This window comes from Chaetura pelagica, unplaced genomic scaffold (genome assembly GCF_000747805.2).
Source record: "Chaetura pelagica isolate M959 unplaced genomic scaffold, ChaPel_1.0 scaffold278, whole genome shotgun sequence".
Classification (NCBI taxonomy): domain Eukaryota; kingdom Metazoa; phylum Chordata; class Aves; order Apodiformes; family Apodidae; genus Chaetura; species Chaetura pelagica.
In genome coordinates, this window is record NW_009954497.1 from 3,001,662 (window position 1) to 3,020,332 (window position 18,671).

An 18,671-nucleotide genomic window follows, 5' to 3' on the forward strand; every position below is an offset into this window, starting at 1 on the left:
ACAGGAGACAAGTATCTGGGAAGAGGAAGAAAAGGAAATTTCCTCTTAGTGTTAGAAATAATGACTTGTAAGATAGACTGGAGGCTCTGCTTCAGACACAGCTGGTACATGTAATGGGGAACCAACAGTAAATATTATGCTGAAGGTCTTTAGCAGGCAAAGAGGTATAACCTGGTAGATCAGTTACCCTGGTAGTTCTGCTGCACTTGCACAGGAGCTTGCTGGAGCTCTTCCCAATGTGCTGGCTATAATTTCTGAGCTAGAACTGTGAACCTTGTCTCACTGGACAGAATCATCTATTGGAAACTGTGGACCAAGTATTACAGAGTCTTTCTTTAGCTCAGTGGGACACAAGTAACAGTTGATAGAAAAAATAGTACTTGATAGAGTCCATATGTGTTTATTTTGCTCATTTCCCTTCCTCCACTCATCCATAAATCAATGTGCTAATTGCCTCCATGCAATTGGCCAAGGGAGAAATGTGGTTGCACACAGTTAGTCATTTTTAGACTGTGGCAAGCCATTTATTCATGTGCATTAGGCACGGTAGTGCAGTTGTAGCTCTTCCTGTGTGCCTGCTGCCCTCAGTGAATGGGGTGCAAGGTAAACATTTATCAGATCATTTGGAGGATTCCTGTCAGAAGTGTGCTGCACCAACAGGATGTCTGAAAGCAAAGGAGGTTGGACACAAAATGTCTGTGCCTCCACTGGTGCCTGTGCAGGTACCATTGTAAGGCCTGAACTGATCAGGTCGCTGTCAAGTAACTCCATGGGATTTCCTGTTAGCTTCCACAGATGTTTGGGCTCATAGACATATTCTTTGGCATCATGTTCAGTCACTGCTCTTTTGGTCTGGTCCAGACAGCCTTTCCATGGCTCCCTTCACAAGGGCTGGAGTTCCTATCTTTGGAGAAAACATTATTCCAACAAACCCATCATGTATTTTTACGCACTAGCCACTAAGTGGGAGAAAAAAACAGCTAATTCTTTGGGAATTGAGTTCCTACTTACCATGCACTATATTTTCGGTCTGGGAACCGTTTCTGTTTTCACTTTAGTAGGTCCCTGAATACATTTCACTTTAACTTAAATCAGTTGTTCATCCCTTATCTTGCATGTAGAAATATATCCTTGTCAAGACGCAAACATTTAATGACTTAATCTAGAAGCACAATCCAAACCCTCATACTGAGGAAATCTGGTGCCAAATGCCTATTGGAGAGTCTTTTATCCATCTATCTCACACATCTCTAAACAAGCTCCAAGTGGCTGGGCCACATAACTATAGCTGAGTTTAATTTTGCGAAACCTCAGGATTTTTTAGAACAACAACATATTATTACAAAATAGTGAATTGAGATCACAAATAATCTTGAGCCAAAATCTGGGCATAAAGCTCTGTTTTCTGTCCCAGAGAGCACTGTAGAAAGAAAGCGACATTTCTTAAAAAGCAAGACAAAATTATTTTCATCCAAATCAATATACATTCTGAGTGATGTTCTGGAAATTTGGTTTTGATTCAGTGATGCTGACAATAACATTGATTTGTAGGTCTTAGAAGCATGGTATTCCATGTGCTAGCCAAAGGTGATATAACCAGTATATGCATCAAGCATAAAAATTAGTGCCATTGTACCAGTTTACATCAGTGGGAAGTACCCTGAGATGTTCTGCTATCTGTAAGAGATAAAGTTGGACTTAGCCATTGCAGACAGTAACTCACAGACTGAAGTAGCAACTTATATCAGGTAAAGCATGAAATCTTGAGAATTGCTTTACGTTGTATGAACTGAAATATTCATTTTATGGATCTATTTTCTCCTCAAGCAATCTCCTCTTAAATTTTTTTTACCCCCTGCCTGTTCTGCCAAGGGTATTCATTAATCAAGGTGTATAGCAAACATGGCATTGCTTGAAAAATGCTTGCTCAGTGAACATGTTACTTTCAATTACAGAGAGTTCAGGTATGCCTTGGTCTTTTGAAGTATTGCACACCATTTTCCATGCCACAAAGATGCACAGTGGTGTTAAGTGAAAAAATCTTTCCTTTATATTCAGCCAGCATTTCAGGCAGCACTTTAGAGTCTGGGAGAGATTATTGCTTGTGATTGCTATTCATAAAGTTCATAGCAGGTCTTTTTTTTTTTTTTTTTTTTTTTTCCACTGAGAGACTGATAAGAGATGGTAGCATTAGCTCATCAAAGATGCCAGCTGAGTTCAAAGTTCTACCAAGATAAATACAAAGAAAGTAGATGATACAGCTCAATTGGCTAAATACTCAGTTGGAAAAGATACTTGGTAAAAATTATTTCCCTAATAGCTGAGGAGAGTCCTCAGCTCTTCTTGGATTTCTGCTACTGATTTAGTGCACTTTGTGACAAATTGCTTCCAGTAAAGAATGCTATTTCCCCCCCTCCCCTTTCTTCCAGATTGTTTTATTTCCTAGGAAACTCTGGAGCAATTTACATGCCTTTTTGGTCAGGCAAGAAATTTTCTATCCAGCTGAGTGACTGGATAGAAGTTAAGTGTTCTCCAGTTTGGCCAGATGGTCCTGTTTAGCTGTTACATTTTAACTGTGTAGTTTACTAAGGATTTCTAAATCTCTTCAGAATTAGTGCTAATGTTTTGAACTTCTACAGAATATTCCTGTTGAACTCTCAAAGCTTTTTGCAAACACAATTGAATTTAGCCTTGTATCAGCTCCACTGAGGTAGATCATTATTCTCATCTTAAAGATGGTAAAGCTGAGAAATGAGGAGTAACATCTGATAGCTAAATGAGATACCTGACATCAGGCATGGAGTTCCTGTTCAGACATGCTGGTATCAATGTGTGCATAAGAATCTCACCAACTTCCGTAAATGTTACTTCAGCTACTCAGGGAACAACAGTGGCACAAGATACCACAGAGCAAAAAGGACCATCTTGCTAAGAGGATGCCAAATAAATTAATTTCTCTATTTGCTTGCCTTCAGTATTAGCTATGGACATGATACTCTGCACTTCCAAAATAAAAGTGGTGCTCAAAGAGCATCCTCATGCCAGAGGTGATGCTAAACAATTGAAGAACAAAAATCACATTACTTAGGATTTAGGGCAAATTCTTAAGGGAGAAAAAAAAAAATTAAGGAATTGAAAATGCTGTAAAAACACAGTGTAGATTTGCTAAAACTGAGTCATGCGAGAGTGTATTTTTTCTAAGGTAATATATTCTAAAATAAGACAATTACTATGTCTCTCCATATTTCAGCCATCCTATCTGACATTGGAATTTGTTGCACCAGACAGTTTCTCTTGAGAGTTATCTGGAGATGTGATAGAAAAGGAATTAAGGAAGTTTGATACTATTGCGTAAATCAGTGATCTAACTCCCAAGTTCCTGGCCTTCTGCATTATAGAAGCCTTCTAGGGTGATCCGAGATCCTGGTTAGTGAAGACATGTTGCACAGAAGGAGTCAATGCTACCACCTGTATCCTCCCTTGTGCAGGTTGTGCTTGCAAACACACACACTCACATGACCTTTCTGAAGTTTACTGGTGCTAGTAGCCATCATGTGTGTGTGGCAGTGATACTGGGGGACCCATATCCTAGCAGAGGTGACAGGGAATCAGTGATCTGCAACTTGCAAAGGATCCAGCAATTCTTTTCGTTTTCCTGTCACTCTCTGGTGCTGTGGCCAAAGAGGAGGGGTCGCGCAAACATGCAGCTCCATGAGCTGCTCTGTGAAAACAGGAATCTAAACTTGTGTTGCTTGTCAGTCACTGTCACTGGCTGCTGCAGCCAGTCTCATAGTTGTATTCTCAGCTATACAAGATCCTGAGAGTGGGCCATGTTTCTTAACATGAACACCTAGTCATAGATTCACTGGTGGAGGAGAAGGTGACACCAAAGTCTTTGTCACAAATTGTAGTGTCTCTAGTGTACATTTTCCTTCCATATTTTACTTCTCTTTCCGTGCATGTTCTCTTTAACTAGCTTTCCCATTTATTCTTTGCTGTCTTTCCTACACGTCTTGTGTTTTCTGGCATTCTTCCAATGTACTTTACAAGGCTTTAAAAATATTTTTATAAATCTATGAACTAAATAATTGACCTTAATCTCTTACTTTTCTGGTTATGCAAGAACTGAGACAATATGTTTCTATCTGCAGCAACAATCCATTCTAGCATCTTTAGCTTTAAAGATGGAAAACTCATGAAAAAAAAAAAAACAACAACAAACCGGAGCTACAAGATGTTTTGAAGATTAGGCAGGACACTGGGACAATCAATATAAAATCTTTTCTTTCTTCCATCCAGACTAAACATGCTTTCTTTCCTTAACATCTCAACACCAGAAGATGACAGAACATTTGGACAGTTCAAACAGACAGTGTCAGCCTTTTAAGTGGATGAGTTAGATTGAGAGCCAAGATGATAATTGCAGTTTATACCACTTTTTCATTATATTAAAATAATCATTCAAATCTTGGCAGACCCAACATCTGAAACAATATTTTTTTAATGTGATGTAAATTATCACCATAAGGAGTATGGCAGAATGATCAGCAGCCAGAGACAAATTATTTCTGAGATGGATAACTAACATTTCTTGAGAATTCAGTTGATTAAGAACTGTGATTGCTTATTTGATCACATCAGTTATATTACTGAAACAAGTTGTAATGGAACAGTATAAGATGCAGCTGTGATAAAAAAAAATCTTTTGAGCCCTCATTTCAGAGATGTAAATCCTGAACTGTTTCCAGAAACAGTTACTTCACTGAAATAACAGGACATTTCTTGAGTGAGGACAGAATTAAAAAAAAACAAAACAGAAACAAACAACCAAAAAAATAAATTTACAGTTTCTAAACTAAGGTTATTGTCTCTACATTTCATTTGTAAAGTAAATAAAGCTTTTTAAAAATAATAACATCTTCTCATCATTGGCAAAGCTTTTTTGTCGTGCATGAGGGATGTGTACTAGCAGTTACCTCCAGGAGAACCTCCCTGCTAGTCCTGTGGAGATGATTCCAGAATCTAAGTGAGAGCAATCAAATCTGGGAAGCAATAGAAAAGAGTGATGCCAGCATTAAACTGTTCACTAATTTCTGAGAAAGTCTTCCAAAAGAGTACTGCCCTTCTCAGTGAGACACTGTGATGGGTAGCTAAAATGGACAATAACCATTTCAAGGGAGCTGGAGTATATCCGGCTGTCACAGGTAAAGAAGTTAGTCTACTACTTCAAAAATTACATGGCTGCTGCAGAAAGTAGGTGCTAAACTGATTTAAACTTATCTGGTCACATATGTTAAATTGAGAGTTGTTAGAAAACAAAAGAAAAAGGGAGAAAAAGAGAGAAAGAGAAGCTAGAAGAATAACAGGTTAGCACCATTATTGAAAAACACAGTATTAACCAGTTAATATAGAAATATTGCCCTTACAAATTATACAGTTCCAACTAGATTTCTAATACTTAATGCAAAACAATGTCAGTCATTATTAGTAACACATTCCCACTTCCTCCAAAAAATGCCCATGTAACCTTGATCCATTGCAGGCAAAATTCTTGCACAGCATCCTTATTAAAAAATACTAATATTGAGCAAATTATGTATAAAGCTGCTTAAGATTATTTTCTATAAATAGAACATTGCTAAGCACCATTTCAGCTTCAAATTGCTGGGTTTGGAGCAGGAATTCCTAGGTGAAATGCTGTGTACACTGTGGAGAGCTGCAGCAGCATCCCTTTGGCACTAAGCTCTGTGAGCTCCTAAATGAGCACAGTTAGTTTACCTGTCATGTGCTCCTGAGGCATTTGATTTATTTGGCTATTCATAAAATAACTGGTTCCTCCCTGGAAACGTTGATAAATACCAAATGTTTCATACTTCTTAGCACAGATAATAAATTGTTCTTTTTTTTTCCTTTTTTTTTTTTTTTTCCTAACAATTCCCATATTTAAACCCATTGACCATTCTAACCAAGGAGTGGAAATTATATCATGTGGATTAGATAACCAGTCTCACATCACTGAGTAATGAAAAAGCAAATCACTGAACAACATAAAAATAGTTCCTAGGCTGCAGTTCAGTCAACAGCTTTTAATGAATGTAGTCACATGCTAAGCAGTTGGAAATCAATAATAAGTCAGAGAAAGAAAAGAAGGTTGAACTTATTGGGTGCTGTACTTGTGGTGACCATTTTTGTCAGCTGTCGTGAGTCTGTTTTTGTCATGAGGCTGATGCTGTCCCCTTTGCATTCTGCTCACCACCTTTCCTGATCCCCAGGAGCCTCTGCTTAATACCTTATCTGTTGCTGCAGCCCCTAAAACTGCTTTATGTCTCTTATGCTGTCATATTTACTTGCACGGAAAGGTACTGCAAACCAATTTACAGTTATGTGTGGCATCACTATTTACATGTCACCATATTAAAAAGGCTTGTAGAATTTCCATTTTAAAACCCTTATTTCAGGTTTTATAAATCCTGCCTGCTTCTAATTACATCGGGTTGAAGACAACAGTGTAAATGTTAACCCCACAGACTAATTTACAGGGAATGGTAGGCATCTATTTATTTTTAAACGAGGCACCAGAAAAGGCAGTGATTTTGAATAGTCTCTTTTTTTAATACTAGACTTTAATTCACAAAAGAACACAAAAGCTCTAATTATTTACCCTGTAATAGGAAATGAGTGGAATTTTAATAGACTATATTGTTAACAAATAGAAGGAACTAGCTAAAATTTGTCAAAAGTTGTCTTTTTATGTTGTCCTTTACATGAGAACACAAGGGATTGCTTAAAGAGATTTTGAGCTGATACATAGAACAAAGAAAAGTCTTTTTTTCCATATGAAGTACATGATCTAGGGGTTAATCAAGGCAAACCTTGTGGCGGAATTACAAATAGGAGCTCCTGGTGTACTAGAAGCAGTTCTTGCTCTTGCAGAGTATGGGTCATGGCTGCTGGGTCATACCCTGTTTGCATGACAGTAACAGTGGGGTACTGCAGGGTCTGTCCTGACACTCATACTGATCCACATCTTTACCAGCGACCTGGAGGAGGCACCAGAAGGCACTTCTCTGAGGTTTGCAGGTGGCACAAAACTGGGGGGACCAGTCAATAGCCAGGAGGAACAGACCAGTATGGATTTTGCCATTTTTTAAGACAGCACAAAGCTGTGCTGTCTTATACAAATAAAGAATGCGATACGAAATGTACAGATCTTTCTCAGCCTTCCTCAGTTCTCTTGGTCACAGCACAGCTTTACTTGTTGCTTGTATTCTGTTTAATCTCTTTTCTCAAGTGCACTACTGGGCATTGACCAGTGCCAAGGGCCAGGAAACATTACTCCACAGACCTATCTTTATTTCAGCTTTCAGATATGTTACTGTTTCCTTTCCTGTCCCTCAGGCCTCGGTAAATCTCATTAAATCCTTTTCAGATTGAAATCCTACTCTTCCCAAGCTATAACATGTTTTACAGCATGTATTTCTCTATAGTTGCCTTAGTTTCTTGTTGACAGTCTTTTAGTACTAGTACTTGGCTGGTAAATGTCTTCCTTATTCTTATCTACTTTGTTTTGTTCAAAGCAATGCATGGGAATAATAAATTGGCTTACAAGTACCTGACGCTGCTTCTTAGTCCTTTCTGCCATGCCAGCTTTTCATAATACTGAATCCTAGGGATGCCTGGAAGAAGCCAGCAGCATTTTCTCCACTTATATGTCTCCCAGAAGAGCTTCAAGCTGTCTGGATTTCTCTAGTAAACTCACTCAATGGAAGTGCTTCCACAAAGGTGTTTCAATAGATTAATAGATTTATTCCTGAATATGATAATAAACAGTTGCCTCCAATGTCAATTTTAAGGCTTGCAAAATGTAACTACGTACAAGCATTAGATCAGAGCATAAATCAGTTCAGTAAAACAGCTTTGTAAATATTTATGAGCACAGGGCTCTTTGTTTCATACTCCTTCTGTGTCCTCATCTTAAATTTTCACTTGCTTTAGTTTATGGCTGGTAGTTTGGGCTGAGTACCTGACAATGGTAAATTGCTACCTGCTTTCTCAGGTACTGCGTATAACACAATCCCAAATCTTTACTGACTGAAGGTTGAATGTATGATCTATAGAAAGAAACCTGTTTCTGTGGATGGATTCTGATGGACCCACATGAAGTTTAGCAGGTGATACATTGCTGAACTAAAGCATAACCTGGGTTTGTCCACATGAGCTGCCATCCCTGCAGTCGCTGCAGGTGAGGCAGGTCTCAAATTCCCTGTTTGTGTTGGTATTTTTGATGGGGTTGGTTAATCAGGAGGGCAAGGAAAAGGAGATATGATAAAAAGATGATTGAAAGGATAAAAGGTAAAGGTGTTAAATGAAGGAGATGTGAAGATGCTGTGAGGGAGCAGTGGGAAAAGAATCAGAGCTGTCAGGATACAGCAGTAACAGCCTAGTGAGAACTGCAAAGATGAATTATCATCTCATGCAAAACTCTTTGCAGCCCTGGCTTGTTCTCCTGTGTCCATGATCCTTGCTCCATGCATCCTGGAATTTCAGTGGCCCAGAGGAGAGGGGAATGACCTTTTTATTCTTTCCTTTACAGCAGTTGCAAGTGAGGGCAGAAGTACATAATCATATAGGCGTTATTTTTTTTGCAGTTTATACAAACTGTCTTTGGTTAACTGGTAGCAGATAGCACCATGATAATTTATGTAATAACCAGAAACAATATTAAAAAATAAACCTACTGATAATTATTCAGTGTTTGTTTAACTGGGTTCTTGAAGTTCCCGAGTGGTCAGTTTGGACTGAGTTAAGTGCTGTCATTTTTCTTCTGTCTTGTTTGCTGGGTCTTCAGCCTTTTTGAACTGAAACCTACAAGGTGTCTGAACAAGTGGTGCTCGTGGCAATTCAGGATGGATTGTTCTCATTGAGGAGTTGTTTTCTGCTGCTTCGTGTGAAGCTTTGGCAGATCAAGAGATCTTGCTCCTGAGATCCTTCCAGGCATGCTTCCATGTGTTTCTGTATGTCTTCATGGAAACTGCATGGGATCAACAAAAAACTGGGGGTTTGGGTGTGAAAAACATTTTCAATTTTATGTTCACATCTCCATTTGAGATTTGTTGGGATAGCCAGATACATTGCCATTTGAACAATCACTTGTATTTAGTTGTATTTGCAGTTTCATTACTGAAAAAGCATGGAGAAAAATACCTAATTCATTTGCATGCAGACTTATAATAAGATTCCTATACATTGTACAAATTTACACAATTTAATGTCTTAGCATGCATTTAGTCATATCCATGCACACTTAAGTATCTTTCTGACCGCAGTGGTATAATTCACTAGTAATTCCCCTGAAATGTGATTATCAAAGAGCAGATGTTACTACATTTACCAGCTCTTCTTCCTGGACTTATGACAATTTTTGGTGCATTTGATGAAATAAAATGCTGTTTGATCAAATAGGACATTTGTCTTTGGTGAGTCATGCTTAAAGCTTTTATTTTTTTATTTGTGTAGTTAGTAAAAAAAAAAGATCAAAGATCTTTTGCAGGTGCCAGCTTCTAGGTGTGTCCCTCTCCACATCCAGGACACAGGGCTGGAGTGGGATCCAGGTGCTGTGAGCCAAGGGCCAGTGGGCTTTGGAAATGCACAGTGGTCACCATGAAAGCATGGACATTTCAAGAGTGTATTAAAAAGAATTAATGTTCACATTGCTGTCCATCTACTTCCTAAAGAGAGGATAGTTCTGTTTTCATTAACTCTGGTGAGATTGATGGAAAAGCTTCTGCTCTGTGAAATTAATTGAGTAAGAAAGGGAGTGCATCCTCACAATAGCAGTGCATTGTCTAGATGCACAGGCCAAGCCTGAGATGTTTCCTTGAATGTGCAACACCAGTTCTTTCTGCAACAGGGAGCAGCAAGTAGACCCTCAGAAATGGCGGCCTTGATGTTACATACCTGCTTTCCCTGCAGTTCCTCTCCTTTGTCTGGAGGATCCAGGACCAGGTTCCCTGCTGAAGCTTCCTCTTAAAATTATAACTCCCCAGAGACCTGGATTTGTGAATGACCTCTGTTTGCAACAATAAGTACAGTAAATGCTATTGTATTATGCAACAGTAGTGAATTAAATAATCCCACTTCCGTCACTTTCTAATAGGATAATGTTAAAGGCATTCCTCTGAGATGGAGAGTAATAATTTGCTAATTCCCCTCAGTGTTTCATGCTTCTCAGTAGTGCAGCTAATTTTCTCTGAGTACCTTATTAACATTCACAATGTCTTTGCAGTCCCACCCTAATAGCTCTCTGCAGAGGCAGTGACTGTGAAGGTGAGAGCTGACAATGACACATTTTCCTCCTTTTTCTCTGCAGACTGTATTATCCTGGTTTCCATCCACTGAGGGCCCTCCAGCTGATGCGAGTGGGCAAACTGCAGTACAGTCGAGACATGTTTCCTCAGGCACTAGAGACCTTGAAACAGGTCAGTATTGTGAATTGTCTCTTCTCTGTCCCCCTCCCTTGCTTCCCCCAAACCTGCTGTCTGTCCCCTTCCCTTCTGCTCCGACTGTAGCTCATGCCTTTGGGTACTCCTCACTGCTTTTTCCATCAGTGGTGTTTCCCCAGGCTGCAGCTGAGTGTAGTGATGTGTCACTGTTGCTCAGCATTTCAAGCACTGACTTCCTCTAGCATCAGTCACTGTTAATTACAGTTCAATAGCTCAGAGGTGCCTGGATGAAGAATTCCTGTTAGATCCAAATAGATAAAAATATCTCAGTACCTTACACTCTCCTATTTACTGTAGCAAAGTGAACCTGGGAGCACTGAAAGTACAAAAAAGGAGCAGAGTTCCAGTTTCTACCCTGCTTATTACCTGTCCAGTATCTGTGATTTCAGATTAGAGAACTTTGCCTTTAGTGCTTGCATTCCATTGTGAGCCACACTCAAATCAACAGGCGTGCTTCTTGATCCCTCCTTTTTCTATATAATTCATCACCTTTCTCTTCTTTGACCTAGTTTTGCAGCTGGTGCTTTACTAGTAACATTTCAGCTTTAAGCTATCCCTCTTTTACTTCAGTTGACTTTTTATATTAATTTCCTTCTACCCTGGGCTCTTATTTGTCTTGCTGTTATATTGCTGTAGGTATCTTAAATATATTAAATAATCTCCTTCCATGTGCAACATGTCCTCAGGATGCAGGCTCTCACTCCCCATCTCAAGCCCTTGATCACTGCTAGGGTGTTTTTCTCCCCTTGGAAGATGTGATGTCTCCAGTTCCCCTCACAGAGGTCTTACGCTTATTCCCTTGTATGATTGATTGCCCTGGTGTCAACTTGGCCTGAAGACTGTACACACTCTGTGTGGTTCCCCCTCTCGTCTCTCAGCCCACTTGCAGTGCCTGGCACACACAGCCTCCTTGTTGCCTTGGCTGGGTGCTGCAGAAAGCTGCCTGGCCCAGCTACTTGCCTCCTGCTGCTGCTGGGCAGGAGTGGGCCCCAGCACTGGCACCAGTGTGGGAAACAAGTGCAGAAGTTGGCTGTACGTCCCCTTTGCTTAGTGTCCATGCTATATGAAGAGCTAGTCCTGTGGCAAAGAGTTAGGGCAGCTGCTTGGGATAGAAGGGGCTGGGTGTCTGCACTCGGGTGGGTGGTGAAGTGGTTTTTACTCCTGCCTGGATCCCCTAAAAAGGTGTTATAAGTAACAACTCTCTAGAGAACTTGGTATTTTGTACTTAATTTTTTCTACGCCATTTCTATTTGGATTTAACATTGCTCATTTATGCAAGCTGAATAACTGATGATGTCCACATTGGAATAATGAACAAGTATTTAATACGATGCCAGTCTTACTAAGTCATAGTAACTTACATCTTCTCTTGATATATTTAACTTTTTTAACATTAAAAAACAGGTGGAAGAGTAATCAGTTCTATTTCCTAAGCATTACTCAGAAGTAAGCCATATATCCCTCATGTGCCAGGTAATCTGTTCTGCTGTTTCCTTTGCAATATTTATAATTTCCAGACATTCAGGCTTTCCTTTTCAGCAGGTGGAGGGAGACTTCAGTAAGAGGAGCTTCTATTTTCATTGATACTGCTGCAGTATTTCAACAGGCATACTGCTAATTGCATTTATAATATGATACTGCATTAGACGAAACTGGAGTGAATTCCCCTGGAGCCACCTGAATGATGCTCATCAGCGAAGGTGGAACTTGTGATGGGGGTTTTCTATGGTTTTAATCAAGTTGCCCATTGCAAACCAGGCTGCTACCATGTTATCCTTTGAATGCAGAACAATGCCTAACAGAAACACTTTTTCAAGTTATTTCCCTGAAAAGGAAGAATAAAAGGCATCAGTGGTCCACAGGACACAGTAAGTGTTTACAGCTGGGGTGCAGAACCATTTACAAACTAACCCTGTTTGTGGCTTTGCCTATTCCCTGTTCAGCTTCCCTCTTCCCACCCACATGTGTGAGACAGAGAGAGACTGAGCTCCCCCTCTCTGGGAGCACAGCTGAGAGGAGGAAAAGCTTCTTGTCATCCTGTTTCTCCATGCAGCTTGCAAGAATTGGACATAATGCTTCTTTGGATGAGAACTGAAGCTGATTCCCTTCATTGCTGTCTACACTGGAACAATTTAGCAGAAGATATAATTCCCAGTTTGTTGCAAGTAAAGGATGTGATTCTTAATATAACACAGATAATGTCCTAGAGTTATATGAGAACACAGTTTGGCCCTTTGTGATTAGATGTATCAACAGAGCATGCCATGTGCTCAGAGCAGAAACTCAGTTACCTTCTCTGCTTCATTACTCTTCTTAATACGCTCTGACATGGAATAGCACCCTGTTGGAGCCCTCGTCAGACTAATTTCAGTGTGGCATTAAGGAGAACGATGTGGAAGGTGCAGAGGAATTGAGAGCTGAGTGCAATTCACCTCGCTCATATAAATCCTGTTTAATCAGGCACAGCCTCAGAGCTGCTGGGCATTGACAGCCTCTCTGCATCAGATGTGCAGCCTGTTAAGACCAGTGGATCTCATACAAAGCTCTGCAGCCCAGCCCTTGCTGCTGCTCTCTGTGCCAGCCAAAAATGAATCGCTATCACAGCCACCTTACTCTTCGCACCCTGTGGATCTAGCTCTGTGCCCTGTACCCCCAGAGAAGGCTGAAATAATGTGGAGGACTTTATGTTACCCACTAAAATGAAATCACCCTTTTAAAGTATATTAGCCCCTGCAGAATCTAATTTGCCAGGTTTTGGAAATAGCAATGTTTCAGAGAGGCAATACTCCGCGTCTGGAATAAAACCTGAAGGTAGCCCTTGGTTGACTGTGCAACCAACATATCATTTTTAAATTTATATACACGTATATATGAAAGATGCAATGGTCGAGGACAAATCAAATTATAGATCAGAAAAAACTTTGTCAGCAAAAGACCGGAGCTGGAGCCCAGTCTGACAACCTAATTTAAAGAACCTGGAATGACTGTAAAAAGCAGCAATATCAAGAGTTGCTGTCTTGTGAAGAGAAAAGCCTTTCAACTGCAAAGCTGCACTCCTGCAGGAGCCCAGGATGGGTCTACATCTCTGGTGCTCTCAGGAGCCCCTAGCAAGTGTATAGTTTTGTCCTGGGGTGCATTCATTAGCATAATTATTTGTTAGGTGTCATTTTTTGCCTTCACAGCACTCTAAGTTCCCCTATTTGGTTGTCCATAACCTGAGTGGAGCTGGACTCTGTTTGGGAAGACAGACAAGGTGCAGAAGGGGAGGCTTGGCCTTAATTTCTGACTGTCATCTCTTAGAAGTAAGCCAGTGAGTGCTGCAGCACACTGTCCTGGCTGCTGCTCCATCCTCTGGGCTGTGATGGTAGTGGCTGCCTGTACCCCTGCACCTTCCTGAGCAGGGCAGCAGTGCCCAGCCCTGAGTGATGGCTGGTGGGGACAGGGGCAGGCAGGAGGATCACACATGTACAATGCTGACCAGCCAGGTTTCCCTGCAGGCCCTGCACTTGGCTAGCATGATCATATGAACCCCCTTATCCTCCCATGAGCTGATGGGCATGGCTGTCTTGTCACATGAAAGCCTGTAGTATGTACTATATTGTTTTGTTTCTTACTGTAATCTCTAGTGTGGAGACAAAAAGCGCATGAATTATGGTAAAGTCCCTCCTAGGTTCCACTGCAACTCTGAAGAAATCCCCTTTCCCTAGGTGTCTGCTTCTGATTTTTTACCAGCTGTTGTTGATAGCAGCTGTGATGGTTTTGGAGGTTCCTATGCCTGCTTTAACAAGCATCCCCTTCAATCAGGAGAGATGGAAACCCCTAGTTTTCAAACTGCTAGTCTTCACCTTGTGCCATTTTGGCACATGTTCGTTTGCTTTCTGCTTTCCCTGTGATGGAGCAGTGCCATCCTGCATCTACAGAGGGTTCCTGATAGCTGTGCTGATGGTCATCCCATCCCATCCCCATGCAGATCAGGCACAACTGACTGCATTCCATTTTATTTGCATTCACAGAGCAACAGCCATACCACTAATCAAATGGGTTTTCAGTTCTTCAGGGAGACAGTGTGTGGTTGATGACACTGTAGCCTGTGTTGCTGTCTTGTGATTACTGTAGGTTTTTGTGATTAGATTTGTTCTTTTAGCTGAGAGGAAGACCACAGAGACCACAAGATTCTGCCCAGCCTCAATGCTGCTGATTAACTGTGCAGGAGAGCAGGGGAGTGTTCAGAGAACCTCCATATTCCTGCTTTTGCCTAGTAAAACAATTACTTGCTTCGAAGGTGTGACTGACCTTTGCAAAAACAGCTACATAGCTTCATGCCCGATTAGTGTGAGGATTATAGAAGTCACTGCTGTTCTAACTTCAGTGCAGCTGACTCTGACTTGGGCTGCAGCGTGAGACAGGACATTGCATGAGAATTATTTTCTTCTTGAAGGAAACAAAAAGATAAAGAAAGGGTGTGTTTATCTGCTCTATTGAGGAAATGGAAAGGAAATGTAAAGGAAATGTTAGAGATGAAAGAGAAGTCAGCAAAGGCAGCATTTTCTCCAGGTTGGGTGTGATATTAAGGGTTTCTCCCTTGTAACAGAAGCGTATCTCTATGGACATCTCTAGCTGAGCATCAGGGTGTCCAGGTCCATCACTACTAGCCTGACCTCTGTCCTGCAGGTGAGCTGAGGATCAAGGCCACCTGCCCCAGGTTGCTATTTCAACTTGTTCTTTAAATCTCTTGCTGCCTCCCTCTTCTTTTAAAAATTAGCTAGTTATCTGAAGCAAAACTAAACTATGCTAGAATTTCCATATGCATGCCAGTCTCTAGAATTTGGAAGTAGGCTTTCATTCATTCCATCAAAGAATATTTTTATTTTTATCTTTCCAATTTAAATGAATCATAGAATCATTAAGATTGGAAAGGACCTTAAAGATCACCAAGCTCTAACCAAGCTCCAACCCCCTTCCTGAGCATTCGTTTCCAAAAGAGAACCTTTTTTTGAAATCCAAAGCTGACTTGGGTGAATTTTACCAGATGACTGGACCAGGAACCCATTGAATCAGAGGCTGCATCTAGTTTTGACAATTTCTTGGTTTGGGATGAGGAAAAATCTCTGATGTCTTTTTCTACTAGGACACTTCTTACTTCTGTTTGTTTTCAGAAGTGCTGAATCCATTTCCATCTGGTACTTCTCTCCTTGCAGGAGGAATTTAATAGCAGAAGAAGCAGAAATTTCATATGAAAAGTCATGATCTAAATGTGAGCTGGGCAAAGAGCATTTCACATGTATCTGTGGCAGGGAATCAGCAACACTACAGGCAATACAGCAAGTGTAAATTGGCCTAGCAATAGCAGATGACCAACTTCACAGAGAAAATAATCCCTGGGAAAACCAGCAAAGAACAATTCCTGTGTATGCCTTTTTAGACTGAAAATATTAATATACTTATTTGTTTGCTGCTGTCATGGTTTTTCTTATTACAGTTAAGGCCCTTTGTTCCATTGGTTAAGCATTAATCCATTTCTATTTACAGGACTTCAAGGCTACTGACATCTTGAACTTCTCAGTCATCTTTCAAATAATGTATCAAAACCTCGGGTGCTGTATTAGGCTAATTTTAAAATGGCCTTCAGACCTCAGTGCAAAATTATCTTCCTTTACTATTCCAAACCTCCCTCTGTGCCATGCATTAGTGGGCTTTAACACTTCAGAACAATGTGTCAGTGCCTCCTCCTTTGCCAGGGACAAATCATTGCACGCGTTGAGATACTTCTACTATGCCATGCCCTTGAGTCCCCAGCTACCTGAAGACCAAGACCTACATCCCTGCTCCACTGCAGTGAGAAATGCCTTCATAGGCTCTGCGCAATGACTAATGTGTCCCTTTCTGGTCTCTCCTCAAGGCCTATGATATTATGAAGGTGACCCATGGAACAGATCACAGCCTGATGCAAGCCTTGATGGAGATAAAGGAACAGTGTGAGGCCATCATGAGAACACAGTGAAGAAAAACTCCAGTCTGGAAAACAAAATATTCAAGGAGGAAGGAAATCAAATGCTTTCTATGGCATTGGGAAGTTTTCTGATTATTTTTTGGAGCCCATTCATTAGGTCCTAATTGCTTTACAAAAATTATTAAAGTCACTATTTTTGCAGTGTGATCTGAATTGAGTTGATGTTTGGAGGAATATCTGCAATTTAGAGAGGATATTTTTCCTAGCAAACAATGTAACTGACAGTACCTAATTACCAATTTACAACACCTAATTTAATTCATAGTAAGTATTGGGAAATGCACACAGAGTCATCATCAGTTACAAAGTGATGTAATTCCATTGATATCAGCAGTCAATTTTTTAATACCAGTTTATGCCAGCAATTAAGGATCTCATTTCAGGCACGTTATCAGGAGAAACCATATATTTTTCCCTTTGCCGTGCCCTTAGGTGTGGTTTCTGCAGCCTGATCCAGAGCTCTTTGACATCATATGAGTATCCCAATGCTCTAAATGAGATTTTCCTCCTTCCCAATATATTTGCAGGGCTCTGTCCCTCTTCTTCTTGCATTTCATATGTTACAATATTGAATATTAAAAGGGATTGAATAAAAAATTTCATCAGAAGTGTATCTGTGGAAATTGCTTACTCCATTTCTTTCCCCATTTTGCCTGCTTCAAGAGTTTCTCACGTCATACCAGCTTTTTTAAGAGAGGGATTTCTAGACCTTTTTGAGCCTGAGAGGTTTCAAATTCACTTCTCTAAATAGTGAAGCTCTGAAACCTACAGGTAACCACTGAGTTAGGAGATCATCCCTGGGGATGAGAGGGTTGTCTTGGAAAGCAGGGGCTCTCTATTTCCCCAAGCTCATCAGTGAGACAGTTGTTCCTGCCAGAACTGATGACTTCGATTTTCAACATGGAAACAAATGTTAACAAAAGCCAAATATTTACAAGGAGCATTGAAACCTAAATAATTTAAGGCCTTTGAAAGTATCACTTCAGGTGTGTCACTCCTCTCTAACAATTTATAGCTGCTACTCCAGCCATGACTGTTATTTCATTAATCCAGCGTTGTTGTAAAGTCAGGCTTTTTTCACACCAATAACTTGACACCATTAATTATTATGATATGAGAACACATTAAAAAGAAAAGGTACACTCTGGGTGTTCTAAGGAAGATCTCTCCTTTTCCAGGCATTTGAATTTGTTCCAGAGTATGGAGCATTCACTTGCCCAGCAGTAATATGCAAGCAATAACCTATGAAATGTGGTGCATGACGCCAGAGGCCAAGTCCTATCAGCCACCCAAGAAGTGCAATAATCCTTGCAGAAATTCACTGCTTGGTTGGGTCTTCCTGTGATTACAAAAAGGAAATTATGTGGGGGAAATGTCAGACCTTTGCATTCACTGGGATTTCCGACAAAGTAATGGCACTGCTGATGGACAATCAGAAAATGTGAGATAATATGAGAATTTTCAAGAGCTATTTTCTGTCTCTAAAGGGGCACATGCATCTTAGCGATTATGTGCTTTTGCATAAAATGATGCTTATGTTATTTCATTATTACATGTCTATTCATAAGATTTGCAAACAGAAGGGACATCAGAATGTAAGGGAAGATGATGCATTAGTTTATCCAGCAGCTGCTGGAACTCGTGTGTATGCAGGCACCTCTGTATGTATGAACTGCAACACTGTCTTCTGGGGCTTCTAGTACATGGGTATCCCAACTCACCAAGGGCAACAGCAGGGAAGGATGGGCACTATGGGAGAGTCACAGAAACATAGAATCATAGAATCATTTAGGTTGGAAAAGACCTTTAAGATAATCAAGTCCAACCTTTAACCCTACTCTACTATGTTCACTCCTAAACCAAGCACAAGATCTATATAACTTTTAAATACATCCAGGGATGGTGACTCAGCCACCTCTCTGGGCAGCCTGTTTCAGTGCCTGACAACCCCTTCAGAGAAAAAAAAATTCCTTCTGCCCAGACTAAACCTTGCATGGTGTAGCTTTAGGCTGTTCCCTCTTGTGCTATCACTATTTACTTGTGAGAAGAGACCAGCACCTCTTTACAATGTCCTTTCAAGTAGTTGTAGAGAGCAATGAGCTCTCTCCTCAGCCTCCTTTTCTTCAGACTAAATAACCCCAGTTCCCTCAGCCGCTCTT

The 18,671-nt window shown here is 40.5% G+C and overlaps 1 protein-coding gene across 1 annotated transcript in view; it reads left to right on the forward strand.

Moving 5' to 3' along the window:
• SMYD3 (SET and MYND domain containing 3) overlaps positions 1–16,545 on the forward strand; it is a gene marked incomplete at its 5' end in the record, with an annotated part of 346,236 nt that extends 329,691 nt beyond the window's left edge. The window contains 2 exons of the mRNA XM_010004615.1: positions 10,370–10,478; positions 16,402–16,545. Coding sequence (XP_010002917.1) covers positions 10,370–10,478; positions 16,402–16,503 — 211 coding nt within the window. The remainder of the gene's footprint in view (positions 1–10,369; positions 10,479–16,401) is intronic.
• Positions 16,546–18,671: the final 2,126 nt, after the last annotated feature.